Source organism: Mastomys coucha, unplaced genomic scaffold (genome assembly GCF_008632895.1).
Source record: "Mastomys coucha isolate ucsf_1 unplaced genomic scaffold, UCSF_Mcou_1 pScaffold23, whole genome shotgun sequence".
Lineage (NCBI taxonomy): Eukaryota > Metazoa > Chordata > Mammalia > Rodentia > Muridae > Mastomys > Mastomys coucha.
In genome coordinates this window covers 62,535,694-62,556,102 of record NW_022196906.1, presented here as the reverse complement: position 1 = coordinate 62,556,102, position 20,409 = coordinate 62,535,694, and the positions used below count along the sequence as shown (strand labels likewise).

At 40.0% G+C, this 20,409-nt stretch overlaps 1 protein-coding gene across 4 annotated transcripts in view; it reads right to left on the bottom strand.

Moving 5' to 3' along the window:
• The window catches only part of Vps13c (vacuolar protein sorting 13 homolog C), a 159,062-nt gene that overhangs the window by 37,663 nt on the left and 100,990 nt on the right, over window positions 1–20,409 (bottom strand). For all 4 annotated transcript variants that reach the window (XM_031346005.1, XM_031346006.1, XM_031346007.1 and 1 more), the window contains 13 exons: window positions 18,814–18,964; window positions 16,694–16,803; window positions 15,053–15,222; window positions 13,636–13,883; window positions 12,430–12,659; window positions 11,079–11,171; window positions 7,857–8,222; window positions 6,923–7,009; window positions 5,577–5,726; window positions 5,145–5,409; window positions 2,531–2,691; window positions 1,374–1,495; window positions 599–893 (listed from right to left, as the gene is read on the bottom strand). In XM_031346005.1, the coding sequence (XP_031201865.1) occupies window positions 599–893; window positions 1,374–1,495; window positions 2,531–2,691; window positions 5,145–5,409; window positions 5,577–5,726; window positions 6,923–7,009; window positions 7,857–8,222; window positions 11,079–11,171; window positions 12,430–12,659; window positions 13,636–13,883; window positions 15,053–15,222; window positions 16,694–16,803; window positions 18,814–18,964 (2,448 nt within the window). The remainder of the gene's footprint in view (window positions 1–598; window positions 894–1,373; window positions 1,496–2,530; window positions 2,692–5,144; window positions 5,410–5,576; window positions 5,727–6,922; window positions 7,010–7,856; window positions 8,223–11,078; window positions 11,172–12,429; window positions 12,660–13,635; window positions 13,884–15,052; window positions 15,223–16,693; window positions 16,804–18,813; window positions 18,965–20,409) is intronic.

Here is a 20,409-nt window from a genome sequence, read left to right as displayed (position 1 = left end):
GATCAGGGTTTGATAAAGAAAAGGAATCATTTAGGTTCCAAACACTTCCTAAGGCCATTGCATTTTAAAATATCATAGAATATGTAAATTTAATCATATTTATAATGTACAATTTTAATTATACTTATAAGATCCCATGTGCTCACATGGCAAAGAATTAATTTTATTTTCAGAATAAACTTAAGGCAAACATGAGGATAAGATATTTCCCTATTTGCATTTTCCCCTCCTTTAGGTAATGAGGCAACATAATAAAACTATGGTCTAAGCTTTTAATTTGTGATAGGCACAACAAGGAAAAGGGGAAAGCTGAACTGGTGAGGTGTAAATCGCAGCTTTACCACTGTCTAGCAGTAGGACCTTGGATCAGACACTGATCCCTTTGTGACTCAGTAAAAAGGACCAAAAGGACTGTGAGAACTGAAGCACACTAATGCAGAAAGCATACAGTATAAGGCCTAACCGTCGATGCTATGCCAGGTTAGCTATAATAAACACATCTTAAAAACTTGAAATACCAATTAAAGCTAACACCACAAAACAGAGAGTTTACTCTGTATAATAACAATAATCATCACAATAAATACAAGACATATACCTCAAGTAAGTATCTTAGCGAATACGGAAGAAGGTTCCGCAAGGTGAGAGGAGGGTACAGATGAATAATGTAGGCTGGATCCCAGTCTTCCCCGTGGGCACCGATGTAGCTCAGCTCATCGGGCAGGGCAACCGTGTTCACGATGAGTGGTAAGAAGCTGACTTCTGCTGCAGGGCACTGCAGCATGCACCTGACCTCCCTGCTACGGTGGAGCTCTTCCTTCCAGGAGATGTACGTGGTGGACTGTGTATACTGCTGCTCTAAGTCGCCAGCAGGCTGAACGTACAGTTGGCATCTACAGATGGAAGGTAGGGAAAAGAATCTCAGACTCTTCACGATGACTCAACAAGGTAGGTAATGATATTCTTACAAACACAGAAACCACTGCTAAGAAACTTTAGAATGTGCCCAAAGTGACAAAGCTGCCGACAGAGGAAGGACAACTTAAAATTTTCATTTTGACTATAAAGGCAAGCTAGTAAAATATATAGCTTCAGAAAATTGCAAAGTATTAAATATCAAATGAAGAGTTTATATTGAAAATTCAATGATAACATGTATTTCTAATCAAAAGAATAAATTGTACAAATTAACAGGCTCACTGTGGCATTTCCACACACCCTATGCTAACAGTGAACACTCACCCTCCAGGACTCCGCCCCCAGCACCCTTCAAGGCCTTCAAGTCCTTAACTTCCTTGGTAGTGCTGCCCATCCATACCAGCTCTGCTGACTACCATCCCATCCAGAAGCTAAGTACATGCTGACGTGCGCACCTATAGGAATCCAGAGGGACATGGAACTCTTCCTCAGGTCTGGCTATTCCAATGCGTTCCAACAGCTTAACACTTTTGACAAATTTATAGATGATAAATGCTATCGAGAAGTGGTTTTTAATCTGTTGGAATAGATATATAACTTTTAAAATTACATATTAGTTAAATAGAAAGCATTAGCAACACATACATTTAAGATCTAAAAAGCTTCAACTTAATATTGGAAGGTATTTCCATTGGCTAACAACAATATTTAGGTATCTAAGTATTATATATAAACACTAAAATTAATGTTTAAGTGACAGTTCAAAATCAGCATTGCCACATCATCTACATATTATATGTGTATGTAGTTAGTCTACACTACCATTAAAGATGTACCACTCCCACTTGTGAAGATTTCAGGCATGTTTTCTCCACTACAACCTCTCATCAACACATCAAGTGATAAAGAAATGAGAAAAGCTATGGAAATCTTTTGCTGACTGCACTGGGGCCTATATTAGAGCTAAGAACAAATTAAAAAGTAACAGGGTCCAAAATGAAGATGAGTTTCAATCTATATACATGAGTTGGGTGGGGAGAAGTGTTTTTTACACTAATATATACTGAAGCCTGTAGTTAATGCTGGAAGGACTATAAGGTTTAGTATAATCATAAGAGTAGAAAGAAAAATGTTTATATAAATTAAACAGCCTTTCTTTTTTTTACATGAGAGTAGGTCACTCCAAACACCTCACACACATCAGAAAAAAATACAGCCTCAAGTGATGGTATACTAAGAAATCAGGAGGCTAGCCTACTTGATGATCAACCACAATTATAGTGTCTCAGTTTGAAATTCCTAAAGGAATGTAATAATGTTTAGATCTTTAAGTGTTTCAAACCTCTAAAGAAAAATTCTAAGTGCTTATGGATTTGTGGCCAGAAAAACTGGACTTAAATAAATAAATAAATAGATAAATAAATACTGCTCTTCAAGCCGTTTAAGTTAAACCACACTAACAGTGGGGTGGCAGCAGAATCTGCTTCACTTTGGCATTTATTTTTGAATAATCAGAGGTGCTTGAGCAAGTTTCACTGTAGTTGCCAATCTCAGCTAAATGACTGAACTCTGCCTGGCACACCCAAGGGGACACATTACCTCACAGCATTACCTGCAGAGGTGAGCGGAGAGTGACGACCTTATTGCCTTCTGTTGCGTCAATCTGCACCAACACGGAATCCGAACAGCTGGCACTGGGATTCCTCACATTATACAATCGTCGGCCAGGCCTGGCAACAGGAACACTACCCACTTCTGTATAACCATATGGTACTGAAGAGGAAAAGAATTAAAAATATTTACTTTTGCTCATAACCCACCACTGGACTGAGCAACGGAGTCCCCAATGGGGTTCCCAATGGAGGAGTTAGAGAAAGGACTGATGGAACTGAAGTGGTTTGCAACCCAATAGGAAGAATAATAATATCAACCAACTAGATACCCCAGAACTCTCAGGGACTAAACCACCAACCAAGGAGTACACATGGAGGGACCCATGGCTCCAGCCGCATATGTAGCAGAGGATGGCCTTGTCGGTCATCAATGGTAGGAGAGGCCCTTGGTCCTGTGAAGGTTTGATGCCCCAATGTAGGGGAATTCGAGGGCAGGGAGAAGGGAGTGGGTGGGTGAATACCCTCATAGAAGCAGGGAGAGGGAGGATGTGATAGGGTGTTTCTTGGGGGGGGGGAACCAGGAAAGGAGATAACATTTGAAATATAATAAAGAAAATATCCAATAAAAATGCAAAAAAAATTACTTTTTAATAATAACCAACCCTGGACCTGGAGAGATGGCTCAGCAGTTCTTGCTGAGGACCTGGGTTTGATTCCCAGCACCCATAAAGCACCTCACAACCATCTGTAATACTAGTGGTAGGGGATCCGAGGTCCTCTTCTGGCCTCCAAGGGCACTGGGCATGCATGTGTTACACAGACATATATGTATGCAAAACACCATAAAGTAAATAACTTAAACAAAATAGTAACATCTCACAATAATGACAAGAGTATGTTTTCTCATCATTAGAAATATAAATGTTTTTCTAAGACTCTGAGATAAAAAAAAGAAAAAAAGAAAAACAATTACTAATATAAAACTTTTTGCTACAAGCAATGAAGAGGTAAGTGTGCTAAAACAAGTAGAAAAAAGATCATCCTTAGAGAGGAAACGCAGATCCAGAAAGACAAGCATGGTGTGTACTCAAGTGTAAGTGCATATAAGTCGTAAAGTATTGGATAGCCAGCTATAAACCACAGACCCAGAGAAGCTCGGTAACAAGGAGGGCCCTCGGGGGGAATGCTTGAATCTCCCTGAGAAGGGGAAGTAGAACAGACATTGGATATGGATAGAGGGAGAGGCCTGGTTGGGGGATAGGTAGGAATGGGAATAGGAGGGATGAGGTGGGTGGAGAAGGAAAGGAGAGATACTGAGAGAGACTTTTAGACTATGGAGAGGGGTGCATCTCCAGAACAAGCTAAAAATTTAGGACAATGGAAACTCCCAGAAATCTTTGAGAGTAACCCTAGCTAAGACTACAAGCAATGAGGGATGCGCAGCCTGAACTGGCCATCTCCTGTAACTAGGCAAGACTTCCAATGGAGAGATTAGGATACCAGTTCAGCCACAAAACCTTAGACGCACAATTTGTCCTGCCTACAAGATGTGCAGGAGTAAAAGATGGAGCAGAATTTGAAGGAAAACTAATGACTGGTGCAGCTTAAGACCCATGTCATGGGAGAGGGTCAAGCCCTGACAATATTAACAACAGTCTGCTACATTTGCAGACAGGAGCCTAGCAACTGATGGAAACTGATGCAAAGACCCAAAGCCAAACATTAGGCAGAGCTTGGGGATTCCTAAGGAAGAGGGTGAGGAAGGATTGTGGAACTGGGGAGGGGCTAAGGACACCAGAAGAAACCCTACAGAATCAACGAACATCTACAAAATAGGGACTCAGAGAGAGCCCCAACCAGAGAGCATGCATAGGATGGACCTAGGCCCTTTGCACATATGCAACAGTTGTGCAGCTTGGTCTACATATGGGACTCCTAAAGCAGGAGCAGAGGCTGTATCTGAGAACACGCTAGGGGATCCCTTGCCCCTAATATGGCTGTCCTAGCTCAATAGAAAATGGGTATAGTCTTACTGCAACTTGATATACCAAGGCTGGTTGATATCCAGGGGAGGTCTCCCCTTTTCTGAGGAGAAGGGAGGAAGGGTGGATGGGGTGGGGAGAGAAGGATAAGGTGAGAGGGAGGGATTAGGAGCAAAGGAGAGAGGGAAAGCTGCAACCAAGACGTAAAGTAAATAAATAATGAGTAAAAATATTGAGCAAACAAATTAAAATAAAGTAAAATAAAATTCAACTTTTTTATTATTCTTTCAACTAGATAATAATTTCCTTGTCTTTGTAATGGTATCATTACCATGAATATTTTAGACTTTTCAGTATGGCCACTTTTCTCCTTTAACTAAATGTTCATCCTTTTTGAAACATAATACTTACTACTTAGGGCATAGAAATTAATAATCAAGTTTTATAAGGTGCTTATTAATTAAAGTCTATCTTATATTTAGAAGAAACCCAGAGGCGAATTATCAACTATTTATTGAAAACCCTGACAAATGTCTTCCAGGATATCATTGGCAGTATTGGATGATTTATCAAAACTGGATGGCCCCATTCCCGTGCAGCTCTGAAAACACAGCAAGCGCAGCATACATACCAAAGGTCAGTGTGAAGAGAGTGCTCTCCTGCCGGCTCAGGAGTGACAGCTTCCCTTGACGCGAGGGTTCCAGGCTGGCATATTCCAGCTCCAAATGCTGGCCAGCACCCACATCATAAATGTCACTCTTTTCAGGGGAACCCATCACCCTGAGGTTACGATTGGGCTGCACCTTCATGGGAACACCCAGGGCATTTCTGACTGTAAAAGGAGCCCTGTCTTTCAGAGAGTAGTCAAAAGTAGAAGCCGCTCCCTCAGAGAAGCCCTGCAAAGGAATGCAGCCCAGTAAAACCTCAGCAATGTATTTCTACTTGACCGTGGCTACATGTTTTCTGAAATTTATTTTGATGACAGAAACAAACAAACAAACAATCCATACATGTTTCTTTCCTAAATCTTACATGAAATGTTCCAGAATAGAATCACACATACTTTTGCTAAATTGTTGAAAACATTAAGACAACTTTTGGATATTGTGATATTCATCGTAGTTCCTGAAGAAATATGGACTGCTGTTTGTGGCTCGGGAATAAAATCATCTCCTGGCATCAAACTTTTATCCTGGATCGGGTTCTTTCTGACCTAGGAAGATGAACAGCATAGAGAATTGATCAGCCAACTAATTGATGGTAGCTTTTAAAAGCTCAACATGGAGGGATCTGGCTGAGCTGGATGTCTTAGAATACAGATCCTCAAGGTTTCATTTTCAACCATATGAGCATCTCTCTGATTCAGCAAAGAACGGTAGCCTTCTCTCTGCACATCGGCCATGGAAAGGAAATGCTCAACACACTGCCGGGGAAGCCTGATGAGTCAGCACATTGTCTGACTCCTTGCCAGAGCAAGTTAGCTCCTACTACAGTTTTGTGTTAATTAGCAATGAAGGTGACTCCAAACTCTCAACTGACCCTGGCTATAGGAGTCACCTGGATATAAGAGGATTCTTCCTACTACTTCTTGGTAAATAATATGGTAAGCTTTTGGATCAAACTTATTGCAAATAATGTTCACATTTTCATTCCAACAGCATTTCAAAACCTTTGTTAAATATTCTTTTTCAGTCTCATTATGCCAGAGAGAGAGAGACCAGATATTATCTCTATTTCAGTCAGAAGGAACTGGGATACAAGGTTAGTGAGTTATCATGTTTATAAGAAGAATTTGCTGCAGCTGTTTCTGTGTGTGACCACAGAGAGGTAAGTGGTAACAGCATATCTCACAGTCCTGTGTCCCCAGGGGGGAAAAACATAGTTCTATATTAAGGATTTTGAGAAATATCAAAGTCAGAGAGTTCATCATATTAATTCTCAATTTTTGGAAGGTTACCCCTAAAAAAAAATTACTGAATAATTCAAAAGGTTCCATACGTGAGTTTTACCTACCAATATGTCCTATATTAGAAATGAAAGCTGAGAAAAAATTTAATATTTAAAAATTTTAAATTATGTGTTGACATTTTAGTGGAAAACAATCTTGAAAATATAAATATGAATAGAGGTTTAGATAAGTGTCCGAAAGGCCTGCAGTAAGCAGGTGAATTCTCACTTCCACTACATATGTATTCAGCCTCTCGAAAAAATCAATTGTACACTCATGAGAAAATAGGAGTAAAGAGCTATGTGTGATGTTTCACTGTTGCTATGAAAGGAGTTATGGCCTCAAGAACTTAAAGGAGTTTTCTGAACCCTAGACCAAATTGTGAAAATCACTGAACTTAAAAACTACTCAAGTAGGACAACTCTGGGCATCGCGCTGTGCACAAGCACTGGCTTCCTTACATTAAGCTTTAAGTTCCATGGTTGTTTTCCCTCCACTCTCTCAATCAGTGGCTCCCAGACGGCATGGGTTTCATTATAATAGTGAACCTGAAAAGGTGAAGAACTTTAATTACTTGGTTGTTCAACATTAATCATATAATTATATAATCAGTGGGAAAAGGTATATTAAGCTACTGTTTTATATCAAAAGACATTTGAAAACCCCACCTAAAGAAGCACACACAAAACATGATGTAGTTCCCCCTTCGCGTTGCTCTACTGTCAGGCAGACATTTAGGAATAACAGTCACAGGTAATCCTATACCATGACATTGAACATTAGCCTAAGCACTTGCTACAGCTGAGCATCTTACTTCTGCAATGCTACTTTGTTTTTTTTAGCCCTTTTTTTAAATTTAGATATTTTCTTTATTTACATGTAAATTTCTCCTTTCCCAGTTTCCCCTCCAAAAACCAACCAAACAAACAAACAAAAACAACAAGAACAAACCCCTGTTGCCTCCCCCTCCCCTCTCCCACTTATTGGCCCTAGCATTCTCCTACACTGGGGCACAGAACCTTCACAGGGCCGAGGTCCTCTCCTCCTATTGATGATTGAATTTGCAATCCTCTACTATACACATGCTGCCTGAACAATCAGACCCCTCCATGTGCAGTCTTTGGTTGGTGGTTGAGACCCTGGGAGCTCTAAGGGTGCTAGTTAGTTCATATTGTTGTTCATCCTAAGGGGCTGCAAACCCCTCAGCTCAATAGGTCCTTTCTCTAACTCCTTCATTGGGGACCGTGTACTCAGTTCAATGGATGGCTGTGAGCCTCTACATCTGTATTAGTCAGGTACTGTGAGAGCCTCAGAAGTTTGGAATACAGGAAGAACAACCCACAAACCGCAATGCTACTTTCAAGCTGTGCTCTGGAGGTGCCAATGTGGCCATACCTCTAGTGTCATGTCAGCAGCAGCAGCCATTAGAGAAGTCCAGTTTTTAATATTTCCAGAGAACTTGGACTCTGCCAATAACAGAGGCACGGTGCGATGCCCAAGGCCACACTCTAAGGTAACTTGAACTGACTCCACAGCAACCACACAATTTTCCTCTATCGATGGATGTTCAAATTCTCTGAAATTTTCTGTTACTTCTGTTGCCATGTCAACACCGAGAAACCAAGAGTTATAATCAGTAATAGATTTGACGGCCCAGAGATTGTCTGTCTCCTTAGCAGTGTCTTTGCATTCATCTTCTTTGGTCTTTGGAGACATAGCAGCCATGATTGTCATTACAGTATTAAGGATTATAGGTGAGATCTTTGAAAATGAAAGCAAAAAAATATTTAGAATAGATTCCTCCCCAAATGAGAATTAAAATATATGATTTAAAACTTAACAAGTTACTTAAATTTAAATATACTAAATATTCCTGAACAAAGGAAAATAAGAAAACAGGAATTTAACTAACTACATAAGGATTTCTTCTCGGGTTGTCTGGAATTAAGTAGTTCATGTTGTATTAACAGTCAAAACTCAATAGAGAAACTGATAATTCAGAATCAGATGTCTTCTCTCTCTCTCTCTCTCTCTCTCTCTCTCTCTCTCTCACACACACACACACACACACACACACACACACACACACACACACACACACACACACACACACACACACACACACACACACACACACGCACGCACTGAACTTTTCACTACATTCCTAGTTAACTTTACTAATCAAGGTCAGAAGCAGGAGGCTGAGATGAAAGATCATTTTATTTACACCCCAAGTCCTAGGAAATTATACCTGTTCATCTCTGGAGAATGCCCTGGTTCACTCTCACTCCTATCTCTGCCACAGTGCTATACAAATAATAACCTTTAATCCACCTCATACCCTCAGCCCATCCTCCAAAATGTCACCAGCACAACCATTTTAAAGCCAGACCTAGGCAAGTCACTACTGAGTTAAAATCCCTGGTAACTTTCTAGCATTCTCCATGTAAATTTAAATTCTCCTTGGCTGGATGCAAAAAGCTGCTTGTGAGGCAGTGCCTGTTCAACTGGCGAGCCAGAGTTTGAGACACAGCGAAGTAAGTAGAAAGATTCTCTTACTATTCACTCAGAATTAAGACATTACCAAACCATTAAGCGTCCAACACACACTGCTTGCTAACCTATCAGCACCCAAGGCCTTTATTTTCCCTTGCCTCATGAATATCACCTACTGACAAATGCTCAGTCTTACATTCTACATCTGTCCAGACACAGAGGCCCACCCTCAAAGTTCTTCTTGAGTTCAACTTCTTCAGACTTTGCCTTTTGTGCATGCGTACCTCCAGTTCCGTATGGATAGGTTTTTCCTTCTCTTCACCAATCATCCAACTTCTATCAAGTCTGGAAACTTAATTCAGGAAGCCCTGCCTGCAGATAGCTTTCCTATGTACTCGCTTGTATGCAAGGCCCTTGCTTTTCTCCCAACAGCCCCTTGTGCATGCTGCCTGCATGAAAGCTATGATCACTGATCTCCTTCCTTCTCCTCTATGTGTCATTAACTCACTCCTGTGCTAGAACTGTGGATATCAACGCCCTACATAGGATATTTTTACACACAATAAAGGCGAAAATGTTTGGTAGAATGCAGTAGCACAGAACTCTAATTCCAGCACTAGAGAGACAGAGGCAGAGGGATCCAAAATAAGAAGATAGAATGTTCCTTTAATACACACACACACACACAGATATGAACTATTATCCCAGCAGTGAACCTAGTGTCTTAGAGAAAATGCATATGAATTCAAAGAGGTTGTGCTCCACTTAGCACTCCATGTATTTAAACTGTAAAATGTATTAATTAGGAAAACGATGTAAGACAATTTAATAAAATACAGCAATTTTTAAATTCGGGAAGATGTACTATTATTTACATAGAACTACAGACGAAATCCATTTCATCTCAACTCAACCATTATCTGTCTCTGATCTATGAAACAAAGCTCCTATCATTACTGGCATAAACCCCTTCATGTTTTTCATATTCTGGAAAGAAAGAACAGAATGCTCCTGTATTTTCCACTCACAAATGGGCACAAAGTCAAGCTTAACGAATGTAAAGGTCAGGCTGGGAGATGCTCAATGTGAGAAGTGCTCTCTGTAAAAGCCATGAGAACCTGAGCCCAGATCTCAAGCAGCCACGTAAAAGGCCAGGTGTGGCAGGATCTGTAAGCTTGCCGAATAGCCAATGCAGCCTACCAATGAGCTACAGGATAAATAAGAGACCTCATCTCAAAAAAACAAGGAGGTGAGAAAGAAACCGAAGGCCAACTTCTGCCTCACCATGCACACACCACACACAGAAAATGGACAAGCAGAATCTGAATGCTATTAGAAACACTGGAGGTTTTTTTTCTTTCAGTGCTTTACATAAGGGTTTAACACACAATAAATCCTCATCATTCATCTCACATATATACAAGCCGTTTGCATATCTGCAAGCCAAAGAGAATATTTGACCAAAATTATTGAACTGAATCAAATTAAATCGCAAATAAAAGCCAAACAAGTAACTACAAATAAAGTAATCTCATCTTCATTTCATTACCCTTTCTTTCCCATCCATCTCTGTTCTCCCTTCCTATACAACCCCCAACACACATATGCAACATAATAGAAAAGAGAAACTCTCATAATTTGTACTAATAAGAGGTATTATTATAGGCAGGGAGGATAGCTCAGTGGATAAAATCTTGCCATGCAATCCTGTCAACCTGAGTTCAAGCCCTGGGAGACACAGGAGAGGAAAGAACTGACTCCAGAAAGTTATCCTATGAGCTCTACATGGTGCCATGGCATACATATTCATGCACGCACACACACGCGTGCACACACACACACATCCACAAACACATGCATATGCACATAGTAATAAATAAAAAAGGTTTATAAAATTACTTCAAAAAGTGTTCGTTATAAAACAACACAAATAAGCAAGCATATTAGAGAAAAGATGTTTAAATGACAGCTATCCTGAGTTCCAAAAAAAGTGTCCAGCAATAATACAAAGAGTGTGAGAGAGACAACAAAAGATACTGTCGCAAAGCACTGAAAATATACAATACTTCATAAAAGTAAACATGAACCTTCAGCCAAAGAATATGTATGAGAGGCACCAACCTTAATCACAAATTCTTTAACCACAATGTTTATGTTTTGTTTCCCTGAAGCCCATGTGCACTTTTCCATAAATAAGGAGCAGGGCTGTAACACCTAGAAAGAGAAAAATGGATGACGTTTCCCCAGCAACAGATCCCTTACCTACATACACTTGGCCCGCCAGCTCTTAGTGAAGCTCTTCTCTACACAACTCTACACCACTGCGGCAGTTCAAGGACTTTAAGTAGGCCTGGAAAAAGTCTTCACTCCAAATCCAAAAGAAGGGACAGGGGTGCAGGGTTACCATCCCAAAGCCCCTCCTGCTTGCTAGAATATCTTCTATCTCACATCCCCAATGCCACGACCCTTTAAGGCAGTTCATATTGTGACCCCCCAACCATAAAAGTATTCTCATTGCCACCCTATGACTGTAATTTTGCTACTGTTATGAATCATAATGTGGATATCTGATATGTGACCTCTAAGGGTTGTGACACACAGGTTGAGAACCATTGTTCTAAATGATGCCCTGCATAAAATGTACCTTTGGGATAACTATAAACAGGAGCTAACACCTAGGGTACACCTAGTAGATGATGTTTCATGAAGGCTAGCAGGGTTGTGAATTCCACACACAGGTGGTCCTTCTGGAACAAATCTCACCTTCAGTCTTGATGAGCAGTGAACTACAAACCTGGAATCTCACATATATCACTGAAGATATACAGTAACTGCCTCTTAATAAATGAGGCCGTGACAATGGCATGGCTAGGGTGGTTTTTAATTAGAACCTGCCTTCAATGAAGTGATTACTATCAACTTTCTGTGACACGTAAAAGAAAAATTCACTATCAAGCAACAAAAGCCTAGGCTGCACTTCTTTTTACATAGAACGTAGCTTGAAAATTCTTCAAACTTAAAACAATGTAGCAAGTGAGTCAAGCAGTGTAAGAGTCTCTTATCATAAACTCACACATATGGCACTAAAAACAATTGGCATAACTGAAGTAATTAACTAAAATCACAACCTTTAACAATAATGCAAAGCATAATTTAAATTAACTTTTAACAACAAATGCAACCATCTCTTTTGGTCACATGACTCCAATTAATTTTTTTCATAGCAAGTTTACTTTTTCATTCACTTATTGGTTTTATTTCAAAGAACAAATAAAAAATTGCAAACATCCATCTGGAGAGGCCCTACTTCTGTCACTAAAGGCCATGACTGAGCCTCCTAACATCCTGGAACCTCAAGGCAGGATCCTCAAAGCTTGTCTGTGGCTTCCAGCAGATGCTCTGACCCCTGGCAGAGCCTGCGATGATCCCACCCTCGCACTAGCTCACTGTCAGTGTCTACAGTCTTTCTCACCTTGGTGACGCTCTTCCCTCTCCTTTCTCTGAGGAAAGGGCAGGCAAGCACTTTCAGGTCTCTCACGGAAGCTTCCATCATCTGCTCGAGTTTGGACGTTGAGAGGGAGAGGTTGCACTGGAACGAGGCCGTGAGAGCAGGAGCATCGGCCTTAGTCAGGTTGGCAACAAACACCACTTCTGGGTCTGTGATCATGGCCTTCAGAGTCATATTTGACCTCACAGAGTCATCTGAAGGAACAGCAGAGCAGAAAACATTTAGTGTAAATTTTCACAATGGGTCATGTATCCACTGCTAATTCTATAAAAATAATGCAATTAGAAACCAAGCCAAAGTCGGTCACTCCTACTAGGATATTTTAGAAATGACATGGTTTGCAAAGTTTCTTGGGATGTAATTCAGGTCTGTGTACATGTAAATAAACACACAGTGCTTTGTAATGCTATAGGGCAAGGAATAGAATACAAGAAAGTTGCCAGAAAAAGAACCTCTGATGAAAGAAAGTAACCTTTCACTATTTTTACTTCATTTTACCCAACAGACCACTCTCCATGCCATATGATCCACAGTACAAACTTACAGAAGTCAACATGATGTTATCAGGTATGACCACTATTCAAAACATCACAGCAAATGGGAAAATACTCCAATCTTGCCAATATATGCTTAGTTTGCAAGTTTGCTAGGTTTTACATTGAACAAAACATTTAACATAGAAAATCATCAATCTATTTGATAAAGCTGGAATATAAAAACTACCAAGTTGAAAATGACTTCCACCATTCTCCTACCACAGGTACCCAAAGGCTTCCTCAGAGTCAAAGGTCAGTCATGCTCTGCTCTCCTTTGTCCCAGCCTCCGCTTTCTACCTTGTCTACTGCCCATCGATGCACTAGAATTCTTCAAATAATCTTGTGTGGATAAATGACTCCCTTTTTATAAAACAGTATTCTGCCCCTGACTGGTTAACTCCCTGTGTTTTTGAATGGAGAAAATAGGAGTCAGAGCAGCTTCAGCCCCATCACAGAGCATGTCTGTCACACCTCACTTAAAAACATTTCCTTGTGGAAGTTTTACAAAAAATATGCTTAAATCTAAAAGCCTAATTTTACTTCCTCAAATTCTCTATCTACCTCTTTGTTCTCCTGTTTCTAATATTTGTTAAGGTATAGGCATCTTCAGGACAGACAGGTAAGTTCTCCTAACCTTTCTCCATCTTGACTCTTCCCGCAGCAGTCTGTCTTGATGGAATCTGTATTTCTTTTGCAATGTTTTCTGGACTCTGAGGCATAGCTTTGATGAAGAAATCAGCCACGGTCATCAGAAACTCCACACTGGCACACACATACAGCTTGTCAAGGACAGCATCGATCTGGCTTCCATTTTTATCTTGGCTATATCTTACATCAATCATAGAACTGTTGCTGTCCTGATCATTCTTTTTGTCAATCATCCTGAAAAGCAAACATGCCATTAATTATCTGGTCCCCCTCTTCTCTGAATAAAATAATAAAGGAATGAAAATGCCTCCTTGCATCTTAATCATCTTCCTTTCACCTTTCAGCTGTTAGGCTGAATAGAAATACAACAGTGTTAATTGGAACCTAATCACCCAATTAGCAACCAAGACATGGCTTCCTAATCTTCAAAGAAAGATTCATGTGATTAAGCATTATGGGGTATTCTGTAATTATAATGCAATTCCAGGAAAGCCAAAGACTACTGAAAATGATCTTGAGCAATTAGCAATGCATGAATGCCATCTCTCAAAATATAACATGACCTTAAACCTTCCCTGAAAGAATGTATCTATTTAAAATAATTAGGCTGTAGAATTTATTCCCGTAGGGCTCAATGCAACTCAAACCAACAAGTGTTTATCAGTATCTACAATGATGGTTCCTATACATCCTCCATGTGCTAGAGAGATTAGGCTATCAAACAAGATGATTTTATCAATCAATGACAACTGCCTAAAGAGCTATGAACAGCTACCCTGGCCATGAAATTTATAACCAGAAAACCTGGTTATGAGATAGCACACTTTCCTTATGTGTTCAATTCTCTGAAGAACACAGGGATCAGGAGAATCCAGAAAATAGTCAATGGTGCCCACATTTAAATAGCAACATAGTCTTTCACACACAAAAAAAGCACAAAATATGACACATAACTTGAGAAATTAAATTTCTCAAGAAATGATATAAGTTCATTTTTCAAAATGGGTTGATAATATGGTGGTGCTACAGAGTATATTCCTGCTGAAAAATTAAAGAAATTCTGCAGAACTGTTTTGAAAGACAAAGTAAACAAGAAAATAAAGAGATGCATGAATTTAAGGATTCTAAAACAATAATGATAATACTGTCTACTGGCAATAATCTGGAAAAATACATTACCAACCCATGTGGATTTAACCACAAAAACTCCTTTGGTTCTCATTGCTAAGCTGGCATTTTGTTTTATTAATAAATTCCCCTTTCATTTAAAGTTTGAGGCAGAGAGGGCTATGTGTCTTCTTGCAACTCAATTGTGAGAATATGAGCAAATGCTAGACTCTTCTGAGGATCCCAGTCCTGACAGTGGCAGGCTGGCATCCACCTGAAACTCTGATCTGACAAACCTGGATGTTGCTCTCTCGATTCCTTCTCGGAGATCATCAAGAGTGCACGTCTTGAGTTTAAGGCTGACATTCATAGACCCATCCTTGAACATCTTCCCAGCAGAAGCCATCAGGTGTAGTGTGAGCTCACCCAGACGGAAACTGTCATTATGAAATGAAAGCCTGGACTCCTGTAGTACATTTGTCAGGCAAAGGAATATAAGATCTTTAAATATTACATGAGTTCATTTAAGCACATTCCTTATCTCAAAGCTTGGAAGCAAATCAACTCACGAAGTCTCTAAGTGCAGAATCACATATATGAAACTGAGTACACAGACACAGGTGAGTACGTGGGTGCGCTCAGGCATCTGTTTGCACCCTGGGCACCCTGGGCACTACTCAGCATGTGCACTGACTCCAGACAGTACAGTGAATGCAAGGCACTGTGAGTGACAGTATTGCTGGCAAACAGAATGCCTTTAACTTATAAACACAGACACATAAACTTGTGTAACTATTGACAGAAATGGCTTGTTACACAGCTGGTGCCTGTAATACCCAGACATTTCCAATAAATCCCTAATACAAATGATCTGGAAAGAATGTTTTTTAGATAAAGTGAGGATCATATAGTATAACATTCAATGTTTCTAAGCAAAATGAGAAGCCCTATGTGGCTCCATGAAAATCACCAAGGACACAAACTATAGCACTGCCTAGTACAGATAAAGGAAGCCACTGCACTACTCGTGTGAGCTAAAAAAACAGAGTCTGAAATAAAGCAGTGAGAAATGACAGGGAAAGGGGAATATTCACCAAAAGAAAAGTGACAGTGTACATTGTCAGAATGAGGAAGGTTAAAGAAAGAAGCCAAAAATGGCAGCAGCATCTTAAGGCTGGATTAACAGACAACTGTCCTTAAGCAAAATGAAGAGTGTGTGTAACTTTCACTGTCAGTAAAGGCATCTGCTGAGGCTTGCATGAACACCAAGGGCTAGAGATTTAGGCACCTCAATGCATAAATGACAGATATTATCACAAAGCTCAACTGTAGAAATACATGCATATTGTATAACTTCTAGAAAATATAAAGTGCAAATTAGCACATGAAATGCACATGAAGATGGATATGAAATCTATAAAAATATAGATTATGGGTATTTATATGACATGTTAAGGCATTAAAACATGACATAACTAATTTATAAAATAAAAATATTTATTATAAGACATTATGCAATGCAAAGTGGCTTTCTAAAGTCCTTTGATCTACTATATAAATGCTTTTCTATGAATGACTGAGACATAATCATGAAAGGCTCTAAAGACAGTATTAAATTACTCTTCCTAAATAGTGATGACTACTGATGCATTAAATTAAGCACATAGCCTGTCAGTCGGTCATATGTAAAACTTCTCCGTTAGTGATGGATAGAATGCATTTGTGGCTGTGTTCCTAGAAACAGAGAAATCTTACCCACCATTCCTTAGCCTGGCAGGATTAGAAACACAGCAGCCTACTGAGCCATGCACACTTTTCAGGTCAAACTGGTTTGTAGATGCACTGAATTTTATTAATAGTTAGAACAAAAAATGCCAACATGCAAAAGCTGACTACTCTGAAGAGCAAAGGATTTACCTTGGGAATGCCCTCCTTACCTGGCAGCTATCACTGTTGTAAAGGATGATGGAAAGAGAGTCAAAGTAGAAATCAAACTGAAGAGTGACAGTCCGGTCCACAGGGGGCTTTGGGTCCGTCACCTCTTGTTCTGATGGTTCAAACGTGAATAAGAAAATCACAGAGCTCTTACAACGGTATATTATTTTAAACATTTTTTTTTAATTTATTTATTATATGTAAGTACACTGTAGCTGTCTTCAGACACTCCAGAAGGGGGCTTCAGACCTCTTTACGGGTGGTTGTGAGCCACCATGTGGTTACTGGGATTTGAACTCAGGACCTTTGGAAGAGCAGTCAGTGCTCTTACCCACTGAGCCATCTCACCAGCCCTATTTTAAACATTTTAAAGCTGAGAAGATAAATGATTATTTCAAATTTATACCACTCACCAGACAATAAAAATGGCAATGACTGATCACTATATATTAAGTAAAGGGCCAAGTGTCAGAAGTAGACTACAGGATAAAAATGATCTTATAAATAATATCAAGACAACTTTTTTAAACATCTCTTCAAAGTAAGGGTAGTTTCTGCAATAACCACAGCACATTTATCCTAACTGGTTCATTCATGCTCAAAACATTATGAAACTGAGCCTAAAGTGAAGTCAAATGCTGTGTAGTCTGAGAGGCTGGCCAAGGTCTTCTGTGGGTAAGGACACTCTCCATGATTTTCAACGCATCTTAAAAGATTAGTACACAAGCAGAGCTGGAACGTATCACAGTGGGAACCATTGGAATACTGATATGAAGGTCCAGAAGGAACTTCATTTTCCTTCCTATCTTTAGACAGGCAGGATACATAGAACAGATCCTGCTTCAGTGCTCTGATATAGCAACTCTACAATTCTTTTAGAGACTAGGGGTCATTCTTTAGCAAAGTCACCTCAAGTTCCTAGAAGACCAAAGCTTTGTAGGCTGGAAAAAACCTAGGGCTTCGGCTCCATAGTTTCAGAAAATAATTTCTGTTCCAACCTTCACTGTATTTATAGTTTGCATCTGAACACATTTATATTTTCCCAGGTGCCCCATTAAGCAGAAAGTGAGAACCAAAATCACAAATTTGATCACAGCAAAGTTTGCTCATCTCCACAGTGTCCTGTCTGACTTTAACCACAGCCTACTGATCTAGCATTTGTTCACACCCAATACAACCGAAACTCAAAGGAGTCTGGTCTCACCTATTTAAACCAGAAACCTCTTTTGCACACTCTTAGAATCCTAAAACATGCCTCGTTGACATAGAAGCAATGCTGATATCATAATAGTAATCACTGATGGCAGCTTCAACAGTAAACTTGTTGCCCAGAGTCTCATAAAGCAGTCTAGAGGTGTTCATGGGCACAAAGTGTCCTTCATCTTGCTTAGGAAATACCACCTACTGACTATCTCATAAGCCATCTGCTAGCCACATCAATGGCTTTAAATAATGGAAAATGTAAAGCTGGGCATGGTAGAGCACACCTGTAATTCTAGCACCCAGGGACCAATCAGCAGAACCATCACAGGTTTGAGGCCAGCTTGGCTACACAGTGAGTCTTCCTCAAAAACAATTAGAGAAAAAAAGAAAAATGACTGAAATTATATTCCATGTGCAACTTTAAAGGGCTGAATTTAAAGAGCCACAGAGCTCTTAAGACATTTAACTTTAATAATCCAAACCTGTCCTACACACTCAGCACTCTACAAAGGCCAAGCATAAAGCTGCTACTGTAAAAGAATGTCTTCCTTCCTCATGATTCAATCAACATACCAAGATCCTTTCTCTCTGAATTATTCGGACATCTTACTACACTGCCTACCTGCTTTGAGTTATCTTTCAATGTAGACCACCTCAGTGCCTGCTGAATTTAGCGTATTTATCTTCTATAAGCCAATCACAATCACAACACAAACAAGAACAACTAACCTCCCCTCACCACAGACAACGCATGCAACCTCCCCGGGTGTCAGTAGGCAGCGCCAACTCAGCAGACCTTCCATGGTAACCACTAAGAACAGTAGGTCCTTTCCCAGCACACTGTGCTGCAGAGCTAACACAACAATGTATCATCTTGATAAGTCTTCAATACCAACAAAACACCTGCATCAGCCTTTACCTTTAAGAGACTCATGCCCACTCCGAGTATCCTTCTTCACCCGTGCAGCCTCCTGGGCATACTGTGTAGGGCTTGGTTGTGAAGATGCTTCCCCAAGGTTTTCCAGCAAAATTTTCATTAAAACTGTCAAGTCATCTTGACTGAGAGCAACCTGAAAACCACCATAATTAGTTTATGTAAGGTAAGAAAAAACATAGCAAAGTAAAAACATAGTCTTTATAGCCTTTATAGATGAGTGAGTGATTCATCTATTTTTGAAAGAGGGAGAACACGTGTGCAGAGACTACAGCATCAGTAGAGACACATGCCTCCAGTGCAGCCAGATCCTCTGGAAGCCAATGCCCTTCCTGCCTGACCCAGGACCACAGCACCATTCCTTAGGTCTCACTCCAGTCTCCACCCTGCCCCTCTCTCACTTTACCCGGCACCAGTGCCTTTGTTATGGCCTCCTTCCCTCCAAGCTCAATTCAGAGAGGTGTTCAGTTTCTGACCTCTACCAGAACTGAGATGTTCTCTTATCTGTAGCTCTGTTCTCAGCACAGGCACAACTGGATATACACAAAAATATCTGTTTATCTTAGCAAGCAATAGTACCTCTTATAATCATATGGAATCCAACTGCTGAGTACTTCCTAAAGCCATCATGCATACCAGGAAGGCAGCATCTCCCTTTTACCATTACAAAAAGGTGAGATGAAAAGAAAGAACAAAAACCTCAAGACAGATCTGTATCAGCTCTATGCCTTTAAGCTCTGTGTGAGCCAAGTTTCTCAGCTTCTTTAATGCAAGTCTTTTTTATCTTGAGGACATGAATAATAACACCTTTCTAGTGGAGAGCTGAACAACATGAAGCAGCCAGACTGAATGAGACTGCCAAAGGCTATTAAGATCCATTAATTCAAGCTTTGCTTTGAAGGTCCTCATCCTTCTCCTTGGACAACCCTCCCTCCCCATAGCACATACAGCAGTCCGTACAAAACACAAGCATGCATACTCTTCAAGCTCTGTCTAGCTCCTGCCTATATGATGATGGGGGGACACAAAACACCAGGTAATAGCCAAGTGCCTTTTGCTTATCCCAAGCCCAGTCCTCTGGTAACAACTGTGGCATCTACTTTAAAACTTCCTTGGGTGTCCATTCCTACTTGTGATGTTACCGAAGGTGACAGACCTTTCTGCAGACTAGCCAAAATGAGAAACTGCATCACCTATTGCCCTTCTATATATCTGGAGGACAATGCCGAGAAGTAACCCCAAGGTTTCTAAGAACTGTCCAAGTGATCTACTAGAAACACACTGCTGGGGTCATCTAGTGATATCCTTCCTAGTTTAACACTTGACCTCAGAAATCCAAACAGACCCAAATTACACCTCTGAAAATACTGCTGCTTCCCAAATAAATGCACATGCCTGCTCAAATAACTATTTCTAAATAAAAAAGGTCCCTATACATTGTAATACTAGCCAAGCTTTTGTGCCTCAATACATGCAAATCATACATCAATAAAACATCCCCAAACCTAGGAAGAATACTTTTCTTTTGAACATAGTATCTGAGCCACACTTTTTTTTTTTTTTTATTTTAGATATTTTCTT